The sequence below is a fragment of the Mustelus asterias genome, chromosome 4 (genome assembly GCF_964213995.1).
Source record: "Mustelus asterias chromosome 4, sMusAst1.hap1.1, whole genome shotgun sequence".
Taxonomy (NCBI): Eukaryota; Metazoa; Chordata; class Chondrichthyes; order Carcharhiniformes; family Triakidae; genus Mustelus; species Mustelus asterias.
Genome location: NC_135804.1, coordinates 13,680,546 through 13,700,965, shown reverse-complemented (window position 1 = coordinate 13,700,965; position 20,420 = coordinate 13,680,546). Strand labels below are relative to the sequence as shown.

The 20,420-nt window shown below is 50.8% G+C and overlaps 1 protein-coding gene across 2 annotated transcripts in view; it reads right to left on the bottom strand.

Annotated features, from left to right (window-relative positions):
* The window catches only part of gse1b (Gse1 coiled-coil protein b), a 608,766-nt gene extending 590,093 nt beyond the window's left edge, over positions 1-18,673 (bottom strand). For both annotated transcript variants that reach the window (XM_078210578.1, XM_078210579.1), the window contains exon 1: positions 16,474-18,673. In XM_078210578.1, the coding sequence (XP_078066704.1) occupies positions 16,474-18,612 (2,139 nt within the window). In that variant the 5' untranslated portion in view covers positions 18,613-18,673. The remainder of the gene's footprint in view (positions 1-16,473) is intronic.
* Between the last annotated feature and the right edge of the window lie 1,747 nt (positions 18,674-20,420).

The following is a 20,420-nucleotide window of genomic DNA, read 5'->3' as shown; positions in this document are numbered from 1 at the left end:
GAAAGATCTTCAAGTGTTTCAATGAACTACTTGTAGTAACAATGATTTTTGTTATGTAGGAAATAATGCAGCCATTTGACACAGAGAAAGATTCCACTATTAGAATGGTCCTGACTGGGAGCTATGTTGGCAAAGAAATCAAGAAATTCCACTGCTTGTCTTGAATAATACCATGGGGTTTGTTTCTAGTGGACGTTTCCTTTCCCCAAAGAACAGTGCCTCTGACAATACGGCCACCACTCAGTACTGCACTGGAAATTCATCCTAGATTATGACCTCAGACCCTGGGGAAGGACTTGAACCTACAACTTCCAAGAGGTGCTAGTGATTCTCAATGGAGCCGAGCTGGCACTGAGTAAGGCATCACGCCCAGGGCGGGACAAAAAAGGCCTCTTGCAAACTGGCTCATAAAATCACTACAATGCAGAAGTAAGCCATTTGGCCCATCGAGTCTGCACACAGCATCCCTGCCGGACCTAACCTTGTAACCCCACATATTTACCCCACCAATTTACCATGGCCAATCCACCTAACCAGCACATCTTTGGTCTGTGGGAGGAAATCGGAGCACCCGGAGAAAACCCATGCAGACACGGGGAGAAGGTGCAAACTCCACACAGCTACCCAAGGCCGGAATCGAACATGGGTCCCTGGTGCAGTGTGGCAGCAATGCTAACCACTTGCAGGTTCCCCACCCATGGCTTGGGTGAGGTACGATTTATTGATGGTCTAATGGACACATGAGCGGTGCAGGCTTGGAGGGCCGAAGGGCCTGTTCCTGTGCTGTATTGTTCTTTGTCCTTTGGAATAGAGGAATAGAAACGAACCCCTCCAGACCTTTGGGCCAATTTCCCAAATGCACGTTACTAGCAGCCGAGTCCTCAAGAACGGAGGGCAAGTCAAGGGAAGAGCACCCGCCATGTGTTGACACGCAAGGCTGCTGAACGAGGCTGTCAGCCCAGATGTGGGAAACCCACACTCTCTGGTGGCAGTGTTATGCAGTCCTGGTTGGTTTGAGATGCAGCGTAGGCCCATGGTGGCTAACCCCACTGCAAACATCTCCGTGTCTTCCAACCTCAGAAAACGTGTCGCCCTCCTGTACCCGTGCCACAATCCACACAAACATCCTCTCAACCACTTGGAGTGGAGGTTGCTAATGAAATACTCAGTGCACAAAATCCTTCTTCCAGTAAAATATTTTTGGAATTCACACGGCTGCAACAAAAAAGGGAAAAGGCAGCTCATCTCAGTTCAGCAACTTCCCTTTTTCATTCTTCACTTTCTGTTGGCTCTCTCTCCATCGCACGCTGTGCCCCTTCGACAGCTCAAGCAGCACTGAATGCACTCAGTAACCTTCCTCCACAACCACCAGATAGTTTTAAAGAGGGACAAAACTATTAATAGCTGAAGACTTTATCATCCCAGTCAGGATAATATTTTTGCAGACCTTGTTGATAGGTCAATACTAAATATTTAGCGTAGATATTTTGGCTTCCTGTCTTCTGGGGGATTTTATACATTTGGTGTGTGCATTAGCATCAGAATCAATAAACAGCAGCTCAGGAACTCCGATGAAGCTTCCTCCACTGAGCGACACCACAAAACACAAGGTTGGTAATCCAGGGTCATAATTCCTCGCATTGGTGATTTTTACAAGCCTGGCCAGGGCACCTGGCCAAATGGAAACTTAGGAAGGGGGGGAAAAAAGAAAGAAATCAAATCATTTTAAACGGGGCGGGTGAGTCATTCTGACTACTCCAGTGTGCCTCTTTGGACCCAGGTCAAAAATGGTGCTAAAATTGAATCACAAGATTTTTAGCCACCCCCGCCCTCCCCCCCACTCCCCCCGTTGGGGCCGGGATGGGAGGCAAATGGGCGCTAAAAATAACACCGCTGAGATCTCCGGCCCGGGGTGGGGGCAGGGTGGGAAGAGATCACAAACAATTGCCAACTCAATTAAACAAACTGAGGGACAAAATAAAAGGGGCCGCCCCTTAAACTGCCCGAAACAAACAAATCGCAAATGAAACTTAAAGCGTCAAGCTAAAAGGCGATTAAAGAGGTCATATAAAGCAGCCCAGTCCCTGCGGTGCCCACCAAGCATGGAAAACCTCGATAGTGTGTAATACGTCCTCGGAGGCAGAAATCCCTTCGCCGGAATTCCTTTATTTACAACTCCAACAGCAGTACACAGAGTGCTATCAGTCAGCAGCCTACCTTCAGGAGTGCCAGAGGAACTGACACTCCCGGTTAAATAGCAGGAAAAGACTCCCTGATTGACCCATCAATTGACTCCTTAATCAGGGACATCTTTTTGTGTCCAACCAAATAAACAAAATCAACTTAACTCAGGGACAACTCAAAAAGGGGCAGCTCCCTAAAAGGAGGGAAACTGCCCGAAACAAAAAACAAAGTGGAAAGGAAACTTAAAGCATCAAATTAAAATGTGATTAAAGGGGTCAATAATACACCCCCATCCCTGCGGTGCCCAGCGGGCACGGAAGGCATCAGTGGTGCCCTCGGACACCGCATGCTCCCTCTCCAGGACACCCGGCTGTGAATGCAGCCGTGGTGGAGAGTCAGGCAGTCTGGTCAAATGACCCTCTCGATTGCCCCCTGCAGGGATCCCACCCACACGCGGGAGAGCAGTGGATTCAGCTTGTTAATTAACTGTTAATACCCAATTAAAGGATGTCGGCTGGGACTTTCCAGCTTAGTTACCTGGTGGCAGGCGGCCTTCTCCCAGCAGCGAGCCACAGGGCCAGTGCACAAAGCAGGCTTTCGAGGTCCTCCCTCCCTCTCACCCTCCTTGCCTGGGTGCAGTAGCAGCCACAGGTCATTCTGTGGAGGGTTCTTCCCCAATCCCCACCCCTCAGTGGTTCCCAAGTGGCAAAGACCATCTTAAAATTGAAATGTACAATAATTGTTTTTATTCATTCGCGAGACATGGGTGTCGCTGGCTGGGACAACATTTATTGCCCATCCCTAGTTGCCCTTGGAGGGCAATTGAGAGTCAACCACATTGCTGTGGCTCTGGAGTCACATGTAGGCCAGACTGGGTAAGGACGGCAGATTTCCTTCCCTAAAGGACATCAGTGAACCAGATGGGCGTTTTCCAACAATCGACAATGGGATCATTGTCATCAGTAGATTCTTAATTCCAGATTTTTTTATTGAATTCAAATTTCACCACCTGCCGTGGCGGGATTCGAACCCAGGTCCCCAGAACATTAGCTGAGTTTCTGGATTAAAACTCTGGCGATAATACCACAAGGCCATCACCTCCCCAACTGGAGGGTACGGTACCTCCATATCGAGGTGTCCACTCCCTTATTTACCTTCCATTGCAATCTGCTGTTTCTTTCAAACTGGAAGACCTCTGATTGGCCTCCCAGATTCTCGAGCCCACCCACTGTTCTTCATTGGGTGGAGGAGCTACCCTCTGGCCATTAATTGGCCACTCGGGTGAAAACCTCGATGAGTGACTGTTTCCCTAATGAGTGTGCGTTCCCACCTCAGTTTGAGCTTGACGGCAGAGTTCAGAAACATGCAGGGAAAATCCAGCCTTCAGATACAAGCTATGTAGAACCAACAGCACAGAAAGAGGCCATTCAGCCCAACTGCAATTACTCTACATGGTCACAAGTTCCACTTTCAAGACACTCTCTGGGTAAAGAGGTTTTTCCTGAGTGGATTTATTAGTGACCATTTTACCTTTTGGCCTATAGCTTCATTCACATCACAAATGAAAAGATCTTCTCTCCATCCAGCCTTTCATAATATCAAAGCCCTCCACTAGGTGACCTCACAGTTTTCACTTTTCGAGAGAAGAGTCCCAGCTTGTTGCAAAGTTAAAGTTGAAAGTTTATTTATTAATCACAAGTAAGGCTTACATTAACACTGCAATGGAGTTACAGTGAAAATCCCCCAGTTGCCACACTCTGGTGCCTGTTCGGATACACTGAGGGAGAATTTAGCCTGGCCAGCATGTCTTTCAGACTGGGAGGAACATAAGAACATAAGAAATAGGAGCAGGAGTAGGCCATCTAGCCCCTCGAGCCTGCCCCGCCATTCAATAAGATCATGGCTGATCTGAAGTGGATCAGTTCCACTTACCCACCTGATCCCTATAACCCCTAATTCTCTTACCGATCAGGAATCCATCTATCAGTGATTTAAACATATTCAACAAGGTAGCCTCCACCACTTCAGTGGGCAGAGAATTCCAGAGATTCACCACCCTCTGAGAGAAGAAGTTCCTCCTCAACTCTGTCCTAAACTGACCGCCCTTTATTTTGAGGCTGTGCCCTCTCGTTCTAGCTTCCTTTCTAAGTGGAAAGAATCTCTCCACCTCTACCCTATCCAGCCCCTTCATTATCTTATAGGTCTCTATAAGATCCCCCCTCAGCCTTCTAAATTCCAATGAGTACAAACCCAATCTGCTCAGTCTCTCCTCATAATCAACACCCCTCATCTCTGGTATCAACCTGGTGAACCTTCTCTGCACTCCCTCCAAGGCCAATATATCCTTCCGCAAATAAGGGGACCAATACTGCACACAGTATTCCAGCTGCGGCCTCACCAATGCCCTGTACAGATGCAGCAAGACATCTCTGCTTTTATATTCTATCCCCCTTGCGATACAGGCCAACATCCCATTTGCCTTCTTGATCACCAGAGCACCCGGAGGAAACCCACGCAGACACGGGGAGAACATGTAGATGCCGCACAGACAGTGACCCGAGGCTGGAATTGAACCCGGGTCCCTGGCGCTGTGAGGCAGCAGTGCTAACCACTGTGCCACCGTGTCGTTGTTCCATCATAGCGACAATTAGCAATAACCATACAGCTCTGATATTATCCTTTAAAATCTTTTTTGCATCCACAAGATGTGGAGTGCCTCGATATTCTTGTTGCTCCATGGAAACCAAATCTGTGTAAACTCAGTGTGGTCTAACCAAGGTTCTATACAAGTTAATATGAGAGTGGGTGGCACGGTGGCACAGTGGCGAGCACTGCTGCCTCACAGTGCCAGGGGCCCGGGTTCATTTCCGGCCTCGGGTCACTGTCTGTGTACAGTTTGCACATTCTCCCCATGTCTGCGTAGGTTTCCTCCGGGTGCTCCGGTTTCCTTCCACAATCCAAAGATGGGTGGGTTAGGTTGATTGGCCGTGCTAAATTGCCCCTTAGTGCCAGGGAGACTAGCAGGGTAAATATGTGAGGTCACAGAGATAGGGCCTGAGTGGGATGTTGTCAGTGCAGGTTCAATGGGCTAAATGTCCTCCATCTGCACAGTAGGGATTCCTTCTTCCAAAGATTTTGGAAATCTAAATTCTCTCCGAAAAGATGGTGGGGTGGAAACAAGGGCAATTGGATTTCTCAAGACTGAGGAGCCTAACCGCAAAATAAAATCCATCAAGGGTCATGGAGCTAAGACAGGAGTTGAGGTATACATCAGCTCTGATCTATCTGAATGAAGGAGCATGGCCGAGGGGCTGAATGGCCCCCTCACATTCCTATGTTCCCTACAGAAAGACAGGAGCTGGCTGCTCAGCACATTGCCGATCTGAAGATTGCACCGAGTGGCTTCTGATGTTTATACAGGCGACTGAACATTCCACACCTGTAACTTCATCCCCTCCTGGGTTACATGCCCGGTGGGGGAGCTGCCACTCATCTCAGTTTCCGCACTGTAAGTGCCGTGATTATTTCGCCTTCTGGGAAGTTGGTTCATAACTCAGACAGGGATATATAAGAGAGAGCAATTTCTAGCTCACAATGATAGTAATCAAATCAAGAGGCTCAAATTACATCAGAAACTTTAAGCGAATCCCAGTTTGAGGTTTCAGATTTGACACTGTTGCCATGCATCCACGATGTGAGTTATAAGCCCTGGGGTAAGAAATTATGGGGCAAGAAAATCAATGTTTGACTTATCACGACTCCCGGCCTCCCTCCCTCATCTCCAGGCTATTTGTATATTCCCTACCGACCCTTATTCTGACCATCTGAACTGAAAGATGGTACTTCAGGCAGTGCAGCACTCTCCCACTCAGATGCCAGCCTGGATTATGTACTTACGTCTCTGAAGTGGGACCAGAACCTTTGACCTTCGGATTCGGCGAGCAGGTGTTGCATCAATCAGTAACCCTGTCACTGCAGGGTGTGAATGAGTGCTTAAAACACCCGAGGAATGCATTCCTCGTCACATATTCCTCAGGCTCAAATCAAACAAGGGGCATCAGTTTAAAGCTTATTTATTAGTGTCACAAGTAGGCTTACATTAACACTGCAATGAAGTTACCCTCGTCTCCACCCTCCGGCGCCTGTTCGGGTAGAGTGAGGGAGAATTTAGCCTGGCCAATGCTCCTAACCAGCACGTCTTTTGGACTGTGAAAGGAAACCAGAGCACCTGGAGGAAACCCACGCAGACATGGGGAGAATGTGCAGACTCCCCACAGATAGTGACCCAAGCCAAGAATCGAACCCAGGTCCCTGGTACTGTGGGGCAGCAGTGCTAACCACTGTGGCACCGTGCCGCCATTTGGAGTCAAAAGGTACTTCAGACTGGGTGCACTATTACATGCTCATTACAAAGTCCAGGGTAATTATACTATCATTATCTCAATGTTATCAACAGATTTATTTTGTAAATGAGTATCAATGCCCCATTGACCTACAGAAACAACCACACTTAAACTTTCCTATTCTTTCAAACCGCTTGGTTCATCAACGCAAATTGCGCCAATTGCTGATAGCCTACCTGCAGCCAACTAAACCTCATCCTAATGTAGCAAAGTTCTCCCCAGACACGAGACAAGTTTGGAAGGGAAGTACTATTTTGGATATTTTTGCAGATATTTGTGCTGTCGCTCAATCTCCTTTGCCAGCAAGGCTTCCTCACTGGGAGTGAAAGATTACAATATCCCCTTCAAAATAAAATCTTTATCCTGAGGCCGGAATTCTCCGACCTCACCCGGGGCTGGGATTCTCCAGTTCTGCTGCAGTGAATGGACATTTGGCTGAGCACCAAATTCTCCATTCTCGCTGGCGGTGGTAGAAGGGCCGTGCGAGACCGGAGAATTCTGGCCATATATATATATAATTATACATACATACATACATATGCATACACAAAACAGAGTACAGGAATGACCATTGACAAGGTACTGCATGGTAGGTTGTTGCATAAGGTTAAATCTCAAGGGATCCAGGGTGAGGTATCTCTAAATGGATACAAAATTGGCTTCTTGACAGAAGCCAGAGGGTGGTTGTAGAGGATTGTTTTTCAAACTGGAGGCCTGTGACCAATGGTGTGCCTCAGGGATCAGTGCTGGGTCCACTGTTATCTGTCATTTATATTAATGATTTGGATGAGAATATAGAAGGCATGGTTAATAAGTTTGCAGATGACACCAAGACTGGTGGCAAAGTGGACAGTGAAGAAAGTTATCTCCGATTGCAACGGGATCTTGATCAATTGGGCCAGTGGGCTGACGAATGGCAGATGGAGTTTAATTTAGATAAATGCGAGGTGATGCATTTTGGTAGATTGAACCAAGGTAGGACTTACTCAGTTAATGGTAGGGCGTTGGGTAGAGTTACAGAACAAAGAGATCTAGGGGTACATGTTCATAGCTCCTTGAAAGTGGAGTCACAAGTGGACAGAGTGGTGAAGAAGGCATTCAACATGCTTGGTTTCATTGGTCAGAACATTGAATACGGGAGCTGGGACGTTTTGTTGAAGTTGTACAAGACATTGGTAAGGTCACACTTGGAATACTGTGTGCAGTTCTGGCCACCCTATTATAGAAAGGATGTTATTAAACTAGAAAGAGTGCAGAAAAGATTTACTAGGATGTTACGGGGACTTGATGGTTTGAGTTATAAGGAGAGGCTGGATAGATGGGGACTTTTTTCTCTGGAGCGTAGGAGGCTGAGGGGTGATCTTATAGAGGTCTATAAAATAATGAGGGGCACAGATCAGCTAGATAGTCAAGATCTTTTCCCAAAGGGGAGTCTAAAACTAGAGAGCATAGGTTTAAGGTGAGAGGGGAGAGATTCAAAAGTGTCCAGAAGGGCAATTGTTTCACACAGAAGGTGGTGAGTGGCTGGAATAAGCTGCCAGAGGCAGTAGTAGAGGCGGGTACAATGTTGTCTTTTAAAAAGCATTTAGACAGTTACATGGGAAAGATGGATATAGAGGGATATGGGTCAAATGCGGGCAATTGGGATTAGCTTAGGGGTTTTAAAAAAAAGGGCGGCATGGACAAGTTGGGCTGAAGGGCCTGTTTCCATGCTGAAAAAAATATTTTTAAAAAGATAGAGAATCTGGTGAACTGGTATGACGACAATAATCTCTCCCTCAATGTCAACAAAGCGAAGGAGATAGTCATCAACTTCAGGAAGCGTAGTGGAGGGCATGCCCCTGTCTACATCAACGGGGACGAAGTAGAAATGGTCGAGAGCTTCAAGTTGTTAAGTGTCCAGATCACCAACAACCTGTCCTGGTCCCCCCATGCCGACACTATAGTTAAGAAAGTCCACCAACACCTCTACTTTCGCAGAAAACTAAGGAAATTTGGCATGTCTGTTACGTCTCTCATCAACTTTTACAGATGCACCATAGAAAGCATCCTTTCTGGTTGTATCACAGCTTGGTGTGGCCCTTGCTCTGCCCCAAGATCGCAAGAAACTACTAAGGGTCGTGAACGAAGCCCAGTCCATCACGCAAACCAGCCTCCCATCCATTGACTCTGTCTACACTTCCCGCTGCCTCGGAAAAGCAGCCAGCATAATTAAGGACTCCAAGCACCCCGGACATTCTCTCTTCCACCTTCTTCTGTCGGGAAAAAGATACAAAAGTCTGAGGTCACGCACCAACCGACTCAAGAACAACTTCTTCCCTGCTGCCATCAGACTTTTGAATGGACCTACCTCGCATTGAGTTGACCTTTCCCAACACCCTAGCTATGACTGTAACACTACATTCTGTACTCTCTCCTTTCCTTCTCTATGAATGGTATGCTTTGTCTGTATGGCGTGCAAGAAACAATACTTTTCACTGCACACGTGACAATTATAAATCAAATCAAATCAATAAATGTCCTCTCACTGTAAGGAGATAATAAACAAATCCATCAGCATTCCTGGAAAACTATATGGAATAATATGTCCACACTGGGAAATCCTTGATCAGACAAATGATTCTAATATTATGGTGCAATCGATGGCTATGATGATACCAGATCTGTAAACTAGAAACAGAGCAACAGACCAATCAATGTGCAATAATTGTCAAAGCAATATGGCAAAATAATTGATGGGAAACTTGAATTGGTCCAATCATCTATTAAGCTGGTCTTCCTCTACACCCTAGTTATGACTGTAACACTACATTCTGCAGCCTCTCCTTCCCTTCTCCCCTATGTACTCTATGTGCGGTATGGTTTTGTCTGTATAGCACGCAAGAAACAATACTTTTCACTGCATCCCCATCCATGTGACAATAATAAAATCAAATGAAATCAAATGAATTATGCATTGCATGATTCATCTATCCAACATCATGAAATCACAGCAAGCGTGACTGACTAATTAGTGATAGCTTTTAGCTGCATTTCATTGGTACAAACAACAAAGTACTGGTGTTTTTCAAAAAAGGTTTCAGTCAATGGAGGAGATCATTTGCATTTATATAGCACCTAACGTGGCCTCAGGACCTCCCGGAGCACTTCACAGCCAATGTTGCAATGTGGGACACATGGTAGCTAATTAGCAAGTTTTGTGGGAACAACAAGGCATTAATGAGATGTACGTCAAGTGGTGGTGGTGGGTGCCTGGAACTCGCTGCCAAGGGAGGTAGTGGAAGTAGATACGATAGTGACTTGTGAGGGGCGTCTGGACGAATACATGAATAGGATGGGACTGGAGGGATACAGTCCCCGGAAGGGTCAGGGGTTTTAGTTCAGTCGGGCAGCATGGTCGGTGCAGGCTTGGAGGGCCGATGGGCCTGTTCCTGTGTTGTAATTTTCTTTGTTCTTTTATAAATACTGGCCAGCACACTGGGCAGAACCTCCCTGCTCTTTTTCACAAAAGTGTCCCTCTGAGGGGGTTAATGTCTTGTGCAAAATGCCCTGAATTGGGGCTTGAACTCATCGCGATTTGACCCCAGGACAAGACTGCTGCTGCCTGAGCCGTGACTGGCGCTGCCACTTTAACATGAAGATGAAGCAAGAAGTTCTGACAGAACAGCCTCCATTGACAGCTCTGACGAAGGGTCAGCCAGACTCAAAACATTGGCTCTCTTCTCTCTCCACAGATGCTGTCAGGCCTGCTGAGATTTTCCAGCATTTTCTGCTTTCCTGTTTCAGATTCCAGTATTTTGCTTTTAGCCAGCATTGACGAATGGCAGATAGAAGCTTTTTTAACCTGTTTTTGAAGTGTCCGAAGTACCATGAGGAAATACAGCAACAGAGAAAATCCAATCCAGCAAAGCTGATGTGGAATAGGATCGAAGGTGTGGTTTGGGTTAAGCCTGGATGTGAAGGGCTCCTGGAAGATGGTCTGGTATCCCAGAGTTCGATGCACTGAGTAATCTCTGAAATTACAGGGGCAAATTTGCATTGAGGAACACCCAAAACTTCTTGGCACCAATGAAAAAGTGTGTCTAACTGCAAACCGATTACCTCCCAGGATGGAGGAGGGATTGAACCAGGGTGATCAGGAGCTGCTGATGGAATTGATGAACTCTCCCACGGGAGAAGCAGCATGGCGGCACAGAGGTTAGCACTGCTGCCTCACAGCGCCGGAGAGTCGGGTTTGATTCCCAGCTTGGGTCACTGTCTGTGTGGAGTTTGCACGTTCTCCCCATGTCTGCATGGGTTTCCTCCGGGTGCTCCGGTTTCCTCCCACAACCCGAAAGACGTGCAGGTTAGGTGGATTGGCCGTGCTAAACTGCCCTTAGTGTCAGGGAGACTAGCAGGGATAAATGCATGGGGTTATGGGGATAGGGCCTGGGTGGGATTGTGGTCGGTGCAGACTCGATGGGCTGAATAGCCTCCTTCTGCACTGTAGGCTTCTATGATTCTAAAGAGGAAGCTGTGGCAAATCGCTGGAATTGAATTCTGTAACATTAGTAAATTCACACAGCGGCACATTATTAGCACCGCTGCCTCAAAGCGCCAGGGACCTGGGTTCGATTCCTGAGCCTGGGTCACTGTCTGTGCAGAGTCTGCACATTCTCCCTGTGTCTGCGTGGGTTTCCTCCGGGTGCTCCGGTTTCCTCCCACAGTCCGAAAGACATGGTGGTTAGGTGCATTGGCCATGCTAAATTCTCCCTCAGTGTACCCGAACAGGCGCCGGACTGTGGCAACGAGGGGATTTTCATAGTAACTTCATTGCAGTGTTAATTGTAACAGTCTACACGTAACTAATAAATAAACTTTAAACAAATTCAGCGCCGCTCTTTTTTTAAGTAAATATATTTGATGTTTGCACTGAATGTGTGAATCCCTGCTCCCACCATATGCACACACACTATTTGAGACCCCTGTGTAAGTGTAGTTGTGCGTAGAAGCACTAGAGGGTGCAGTTATGTAATCTTATAATAGACTACTGTTTACAATAAAAGATAGTGCAGACTTGCAATTATTTTAAAATCAAATAAGCAAAGCCCGCAATCAGACAATCATCATATAACCAATGCCTTGTTTATAATTGTTGCCAGCTGTTTCCCTACTCCTGGGGTTCAGTACTGTCGGAGACAAGGCTGCACATCTGGAATTTTCATTTCCACTCAGCAGTGAAGCAGTGTAGTGAATGTTCAGCTCGGCAGCCTGAGTGACAGACCAGAATTACATGCTCCAGATATCATCATTATTTTATACCTTTGTCCTGTACAGGCGGGAATGCAGCCATTCCATCCGTGCTTTTTAATTACCACCCTCTCCCCAAACACACGCGCACACACACCTCCCTTTGCCTCCCATGAGGCACCCCATACTCGGAACACAAGGCTCAATGCGTAACTGCACCATGTGCTTTGCTACTGATGCATGCAAAGCAAGGTCCTGGGTTCAATCCCCACTCTGCATGCACTGAGTGAGCAGTTATGGGCACAGCGGTGCTAAATTGGGAGATCCTGTGGGCGGCACGGTGGCACAGTGGGTTAGCACTGCTGTCTCACAGCGCCAGGGACCCGGGTTCAATTCCCGGCTCGGGTCACTGTCTGTGTGGAATCTGCACGTTCTCACCATGTCTGCTTGGGTTTCCTCCGGATGCTCCAGTTTCCTCACACAGTCCAAAGATGTGCGGGTTAGGTGATTGGCTATGCTAAATTTTTCCTAGTGTCAGGGGGACTATCTAGGGTAAATGCATGGTGTTATGGGGATAGGGCCTGGGTGGGATTGGGTGCAGACTCGATGGGCCAAATGGCCTCGTTCTGCACAGTAGGATTCTATGATTCTAAGGGTCTCCAACTTACAGTTCTCCAGCTGGAAATAGGGCAGTAAACAGGATGACGTTCGGCAAGTCTCCAGATTTAGCCGCAGCGCAGGTAAAGAGCAGAGATGTCCCCGTGTTAACTCCACGCGGCAGGTACACTGATCATTGAAGTTTGGCCACCAGGTACTGCGGAGCAATGGGAAAAGTTCATGGAATATTGGTCTTCACTTCAAGAGGGCTGGATTATTTGAGGGATGTGGGAGAGTTCAAGAGTATTGTGCTTCAGTTCCAGGCTCTACATCGCGGGGAATGTGCACTGGTAGGTGGGTGCATCACAGATACACCAGAAGTATACCGGGACACTAAAAGGATAAAAGTGTTGTAATCATTCTTCAGAAGCAGAAGTCCCTGCACCAAAATCCCTTTACTTGCAATTCCAACAGCAGTACACAGAGTGCTATCAGTCAGCAGGCTACCGTCAGGAGTGCCAGAGGAACTGACACTCCCAGTTAAATATAAGGAAAAGACTCCCTGATTGGCCCATCAGTTGACTCCTTAATCAGGGAGTTTATGCTCCAATAGGTCAACCTCAATGGCCTGACTGTCGTCATTCTTATTGATTTAAGAGATTGAAGGATATACAATGTTCAAAAGGACTTGATGGGGCAGGTTTGAGGAAAATTTCCTCTGATGGGGAAAATCATGAGGAAAGGGACATCATTTTAAAATTAGGGTTAGACTGTTTAGAAAGGAAAGTGGGAAGCATGATCGAGCCCCCCCCGCAACACTCCAGAAAGGACTGTAGTAAATTAGGAATTCTCTTCCCACAAATGACTGTTGAGGTTTGCAAGAAAGAATCATAGAATCCCCACGAGGCCATTCAGCCCATTGAGACTGAACCCACAACAATCACAACCAGGCCCCGCTCCCGTAACCCCACGTGTTTACCCCGCTAACTTCTCTGACACTAAGAACTTCTCTGACACTAATGGCCAATCCACCTAACGCACACATCTTTGGACTGTGGCAAGAAACCGGAGCACCCGGAGGAAACCCACGCAGACACGGGGAGAACATACAGACTCTGCACAGTCACCCAAGGCTGGAATCGAGCCCAGGTCCCTGGTGCTGTGAGACAGCAGTGCTAACCACAGCTCGTTTTGATGGGTCAGAGTAACAAGGGATATGGACCTGAGGCGGGTAAATTCAGGTAATGGGCAAATCAGCCATGATCTACTTGAAGGGTGGAGCAAAGTCAAAGGGCTGAATGGATTTCTCCTGTTTCTATGCAATTCAAACTCCAGTTTAGTCCTCATCCTATTTTTGGCCCTGTGTTGTTTCATTGCATGTTGAGAGAGTTATCAGTTACCTTGCTGCTGTTAAAAACATTGTATTTTCAGGCAAGGACAGAATGGCAGTTCAGAGTGTGGAAAGGCAAAGCCAGTCCTTCAAGAGTGAAACGTGAAAGAGAGATCTCTACACAGGGCAATGCTGTTTATTCAATGCACCGTGTCCTCGTTTTGTGGGAAATTCTGATAAAAGCCTAATGGAAAACTAGTGGAGACTGTCACAAACCATCATGCAGACTTATGAAAGGATTAGGACAAAGTACATAGAATCATAGAATCCTTACAGTGCAGGAGGAGGCCATTCGGCCCATTGAGTCTGCACCGACCATAATCCCACCCAGGCCCTATTCCCCTAACCCCACATATTTATCCTGCTAATCCCCCTGACACTAGGGTCAATTTAGCATGGCCAATCCACCTAACCCGCACATCTTTGGACTGTGGGAGGAAACCGGAGCATCCGGAGGAAACCCACGCAGACACGGGGAGAATCTGCAAATTCCGCACAGTGACCTGAGGCCAGAATTGAACCGGGTGCCTGCCGCTGTGAGGCAGCTGTGCGAACCACTGTGTCACCGTGCCACCCGGTGGCACGTGTAGAAACAGGGAAGACAACTGTAAGCTTAAAACACTCCTGGAAGATGAATGAATCTTCACACACAGTACACTGCACTATGGTGACACAGTGGTTAGCACTTCTGCCTCACAGTGCCGGGGTCCCAGGTTCGAATCCTGGCTTGGGGTGCTCCGGTTTCCTCCCACAGTCCACAGATGGGCGGGTTAGGTGAACTGGCCATGCTAAATTGCCCCTTAGTCTCAGGGGGGCTAGCAAGGGTAAATGCATGGGGTTATGGGGACAGGGCCTGGGTGGGATTGTGGTCGGTGCAGACTCGATGGGCCGAACGACCTCCTTCTGCACTGTAGGATTCTATGATTCGATGATAAGTACTGTGCAAGCTCACTTGCAAAATCTCTCTGCTTTACTTTCATGTAGAATGATCAAATGCACCAAGATGAAGCATTTAACTGTAGCCTGGCTCATTCATCTGGCCTGAAACTGCGTTACTTGCTATAGGTTACCCTGCACAGGAGCAGGGAGAGTGGAGTTGCAGCGGCCAACCTTCTCCAGAGGTACATGCCTAATATGAAAGAAAAGTGCAATTCTTCCAAGACTGAAGGGCCACATCCTTTATGGGAAAAGTGTTTGACAAACAAAGCACTTGCCAAGCACTTAGACCCAATGAAGGAAATTGAGTCAAAAGTCAGCATTGTGAATTGTGAAGATCTCGTTTGCGTGTGTTACAGCAGTGCACTGTAACCAGGGTTATGTAGCTTATTGACATTGATACACAAAAACAATAAAAATAAGTCAGGCTGAAACTTAATATCCCACAGTTTGTGTGACTCTCTGATTTCTACCTTTCACATTACTCCCGTGACAGGGCTGTGGCTACCAGTACTTGGCATCAAGCGTTCCACAACTCCGAACTTTCTCCCCAAGCACAACTAGATTCAGAGTAGCATCGACACTGACAGAAATTTCACACACCCACTGGTACACATGCAAGTGGTATTTATTTTCAAAAAATCCACAAGCCAGCTGTGTGGCTTTGCGAGAATGTCACGTGTCCACCATGACACTTTGCTGCCACCCTGGTGATAAGTCCGTCTGGTTCTGCCTCAGTCAAAATAACACACAGCTGCTTCCACAACGCAGCAAGCGTTGCCTCTTGGAAGCCTGAGGTGGACAGGGTTATCCCTCTGCAAGTGACAAAATAGGAACACATGCTCCTTGTAACAAGGGCAAGGCGATGAGGACCAATCAGCACCGACGTAACACCAGCACCTGTCTTATTAGTCAGGCAACAACTGCTGTCAAGTTTCTTGAACAGTGAAAAATCAGATTGCACCAAAGAACAGTCAGCCTGACATTTCACAGGTTACCGAGCATTTTGAGAATGAGATCAGATTTAAAGTCCTAAGACAATAATCATATTTTTACAATGCACCAGTGTGCTCACTTGGGGTTGAGAGTCTTGAAGCAACAAAGCCTGGCTAAAAGTTCTACACTTAACTCTTTCAGTGACGAATATCTTTACAGTTTGGAAAATCTGTTTTGCTACGTTCAGTCAATTCCAAAATAAATTCTCTCTTTCCTCATTCTAAACAATGGGGGGAAACATACTGAAAATCAAATCTAATTTATCATGAAAACATTTCCCCAGAATGAAGGAAAAATAGAGAAGAACCTTGAGGCAGGACCTGAAATAACATCACAACGTTCCAACTCTATTTCAGGACAAACAATTCGTCATCATTGGGTATGTGGGCCCTGCGTCTCGGACGTGCAACGCCAGCCACCAGGTTACATGCTTGGCTCGATTACCAGCTTCTCCTTGGGTACAGAGTTCTCAAGTATTCAGGTGGGTAGCATCTGGCCAGATTTAAGGTGCTGTTGCTAGTGATTTTGTAACCTGTCTCACGCCCAGATGACGTGAAAATATTACCTACCCCCCAATCTCAGTTGTCACACATTGAGATTAATTTTGGATATCGTGAAACAAAGCAGACAACCAGGCATTGTGAACTGGGAAAAACATCATCAATCCCAAAATGGCAGCCTGACTCAGATGGAAATGTACCGGAGCGCCACCAGACTGGAAGGAAACTAATGGTTTACCTGTGCGTTCCTGGATGGTGTTAAAGAATCCATTTGGCTTCCTTGTTTGAGGCAGTTCCCAGCCAGTACCACAGCTCTGCAATCCTCGCAGGTCCCGATTGTCAAGTGTTCGCCGTTGTCTACCACAAGGGTTTCCGGCACTCGCGGCGCGTTCAAGAAGACAGGAAGTCGGTTTATTGTGATGGTTTTCAGGCCAAGGTAGCGTCTTCGCTCCTGTCTGCAGAAGAAACAGACAAAGGTGTCCACCTTGTACTGCCTGGACCAGGGGCTGCTTGGGTGCTGAGAGTTCTTCCCGCGCCACCACTGCTCGAGCAGGTCGTGGTAACACAAAACGCAGGCAAATGCCAGGCCAGTCGAATCCACGGGCTGGGCGCGCGCTGTGCCCAGGCAGCTGGCCAAGAACGGGAAGAAGGGTTCGCGGTCTCCGTGGCGGCTGGGGGGATTGACGTTCAACTGAAACTCCCGGCCGGGTTCCAGCTCCGTGCCGCACAGCAGGCAAACAGACGCGCGCCCCGGCCTCAGAGGCTGGCGAGCCGCCGCGTTTGGACGGGAGGCGCCGGCGTTGACTTGGAGGTACCGCCTGAGGAAGGCCTGAGGTGATGAGATCAGCTCCTCGCATTCCGACACGGTGTACGCTGCCCACATGTCCTCCAGTACGGCGTAGCATCTCCGGCAGCAGCAGACCTCTCCGCACTCGGTCATGGCTTTGGAATTGGGGGGGCTGGGCAGAAGGCGGATGAATGGGAAGTACATGGCGTTATCTCCCCCGCTGCTGCTGAGGTTCCTCGAACGGGCCACTCGAGTTTCCTTGCCACAATCCTCAGCACAAAGGTAGCAGCCCCGCTGAGGGCTTTTCCTGCCGCTGCCCGCATCCCTCTCCCCGATGTTCTTCATGGCCGTGCCCAAGATGCCAGCATTCAAGGGCACCACGTAAAGCCTCTGCAGCACGGGCACGTTGGCAAGCTCGAAGCCTTGCCACTGTTGCATCAGGGACACGTGGCAGTAGGAGCAGATCAGGGTGCTGCCCTCGGGGCTCAGAGGGCATGCGCCAGGGGGCGGGTTGTGAAGCCACAGGAAGGGGAAGAAGGGTTCGTTGGAGGTGCTCTCCTGCTTCTGAACATGGACCCTGTGCTGGGCACCCCGCAGCAGCCTGGCACCGCAGATGAAACATGAGCGATCCGGGCATTCCCCTGCCGCCGCACCCCTGGCCTTGGCGATGACACTGCCCGCTTCCCGCGCCTGCCTATTGGCCATCGCCACCTCCCAGCCGCCCATCTGCCCGTTCTGGACTTCGGGTCCGCCCAGCTCGTCCCCCGAGGACGTGTCATCACAGGCGTCGCTGCCCTCGCTGGACTTGAAGGGGGTCAGCCGGCCCGGGGTCTCGTCCGAGGAGCTGGGCGCCGGGTGGGGCGAGGTGGCGTTGGTGGTGGCATCGGCCCCCCCCATGGTCCTGGGGTACGTGACGAGGTGGCGCTGGACTGGGTGGCTGTTGGGCAGCTGGTGACGGGGGCAGCCCTGGCCAGAGGAGGAGGGGGAGGGCGCGAACGGGAGTGCTATCCCGGGGAAGTGGCGGCTGGGGGCGGCGGGGGGGATGCCCAGGGCTGGGGGCTGATGCTGGGGGAGCTGGTCCAGCTCCAGCTCCTGGTCTGAGATGTCCTGGTCAGACAGGGAGGAGAGGGAGGACAGCTCCTTGCTGCCCCTGCCCTGTGCCAGGCTGCCCTCGGGCTGGTAGCTGGGGTTCCACTCCTGGGGCACCCTACGGCTGTCACACTGGTGGGGTCTCTTGAGCCAGTACATGCGCTTCTCCACCGGGGTCCGCGACCTCTCGAAAGCCTCCCACTGCTCGCCCAGGAAGCAGCGGCACACTCCGCACGCCAGCACCCAGCCCTCGGCACTCAGCCCCTGGGCACCGGGAGCCGGCTCCTGCTGCAGCAGGAAGGGGAAGTAGGGCGAGTCGCACTTGCCCCGGACTTGCAGCCGCTGCTCCCGCCCGGGGCTCATCCAGCCCCCGCAGATGAAGCAGTGCAGGCGGGCAGAGCCGTTCGTCGAGCCGGCCACCGAGCTCTCCTCCCCGGACGCGATCGCTGCCATCAGCCGGTGCTTCCTGGAGAGCGGAGCAGCCGCTGCTTTGTCACTCATGCTGGGGCTGGGGGTGTCTCTGTCTCCCCCTCCTCTCTCTCTGCCTCCACCCCGCCCCGGCTGCAGTTTACAGACTGGAAGCTCTCTCACAATCTGCTCCAAACTTTGCCCAGCTTCCCCCTCCAGCTGGCTACACAGCGCCATCTCCTAGTGAGCATCCTCATGGTCCCAGTCAGCTCGCAGCTCCCACTCAACTCAACTTCCAGAGCCCACACTGCACACCCCGACCCCGACTGCACACCCCGACCCCGACTGCACACCCCGACCCCGACTGCACAGCCCGACCCCAACTGCACACCCCGACACCCCGACTGCACACCCCGGCCCCGACTGCACACCCCCGACAGCACACCCCGACACCCCGACTGCACACCCCGACACCCCAACTGCACACCCCGGCCCCGACTGCACACCCTGACACCCCGACTGCACACCCCGACACCCCGCCCCGACTGCACACCCCGACACCCCGACTGCACACCCCGACCCCGACTGCACACCCCGACTGCACACCCCGACACCCCGCCCCGACTGCACACCCCGACTCCCCGCCCCGACTGCACACCCCAACTCCACAATGCACACCCTGACTCCACACCCCGCCCCGACTGCACACCCCGACTCCCCGCCCCGACTGCACACCCTGACTGCACACCCCGACCCCGACTGCACACCCCGACACTCCGCGCCGACTCCCCGACTGCACACCCCGACTGCACACCCCGACACCCCACCCCGACTGCACACCCCGACTACACACCCCGACACCCCGACTGCACACCCCGACTGCACACCCCGACACCCCGCCCCGACGGCACACCCCGACACCCCGACTGCACACCCCGACACCCCAACTGCACACCCCGACACCCCGCCCCGACGGCACACCCCGACTCCCCGACTGCACGCCCTGAAACGCTGACTGCACACCCCGACACCCCGAATGCACACCCCGACTGCACACCCCAACTGCACACCCCGACACCCCGACTGCACAACCCGACACCCCGACTGCACAACCCGACACCCCGACTGCACACCCCGACACCCCGACTGCACACCCCGACTGCACACCCTGACACCCCACCCCGACTGCACACCCCGACTCCCCGACTGCACACCCTGACACCCCGACTGCACACCCCGACACCCCGACTGCACACCCCGACTGCACACCCTGACTGCACACCCCGACTGCACACCCTGACTGCACACCCAGACACCCCGACCGCACACCCCGACACCCCGACTGCACACCCCGACTGCACGCCCCGACACCCCGACTGCACACCCCGACGCCCTGACTGCACACCCCGACACCCCGACTGCACACCCCGACACCCCGACTGCACACCCCGACACCCCGACTGCACACCCCAACTGCACACCCCGACACCCCGACTGCACTCCCCGACTGCACACCCCGACTCTACACTGCACACCCCAACTCCACATTGCACACCCCAACTGCACTCCCCGACTCTACACTGCACACCCCGACTGCACATCCCGACTCCACACCACGACTCCACACCCTGACTACACACCCCGACTCCACACCCCGACTGCACACCCCGACTGCACACCCCTACTCCACACCCCGACTGCACACCCCTACTCCACACCCCGACTGCACACCCCTACTCCACACCCCGACTGCACACCCCTACTCCACACCCTGACTGCACATCCCGACTCCACACCCCGACTCCACACCCCGACTGCACACCCCGACTGCACACCCCGACTGCACACCCCGACTGCACACCCCGACTGCACACCCCGACACCCCACCCCGACTCCACACC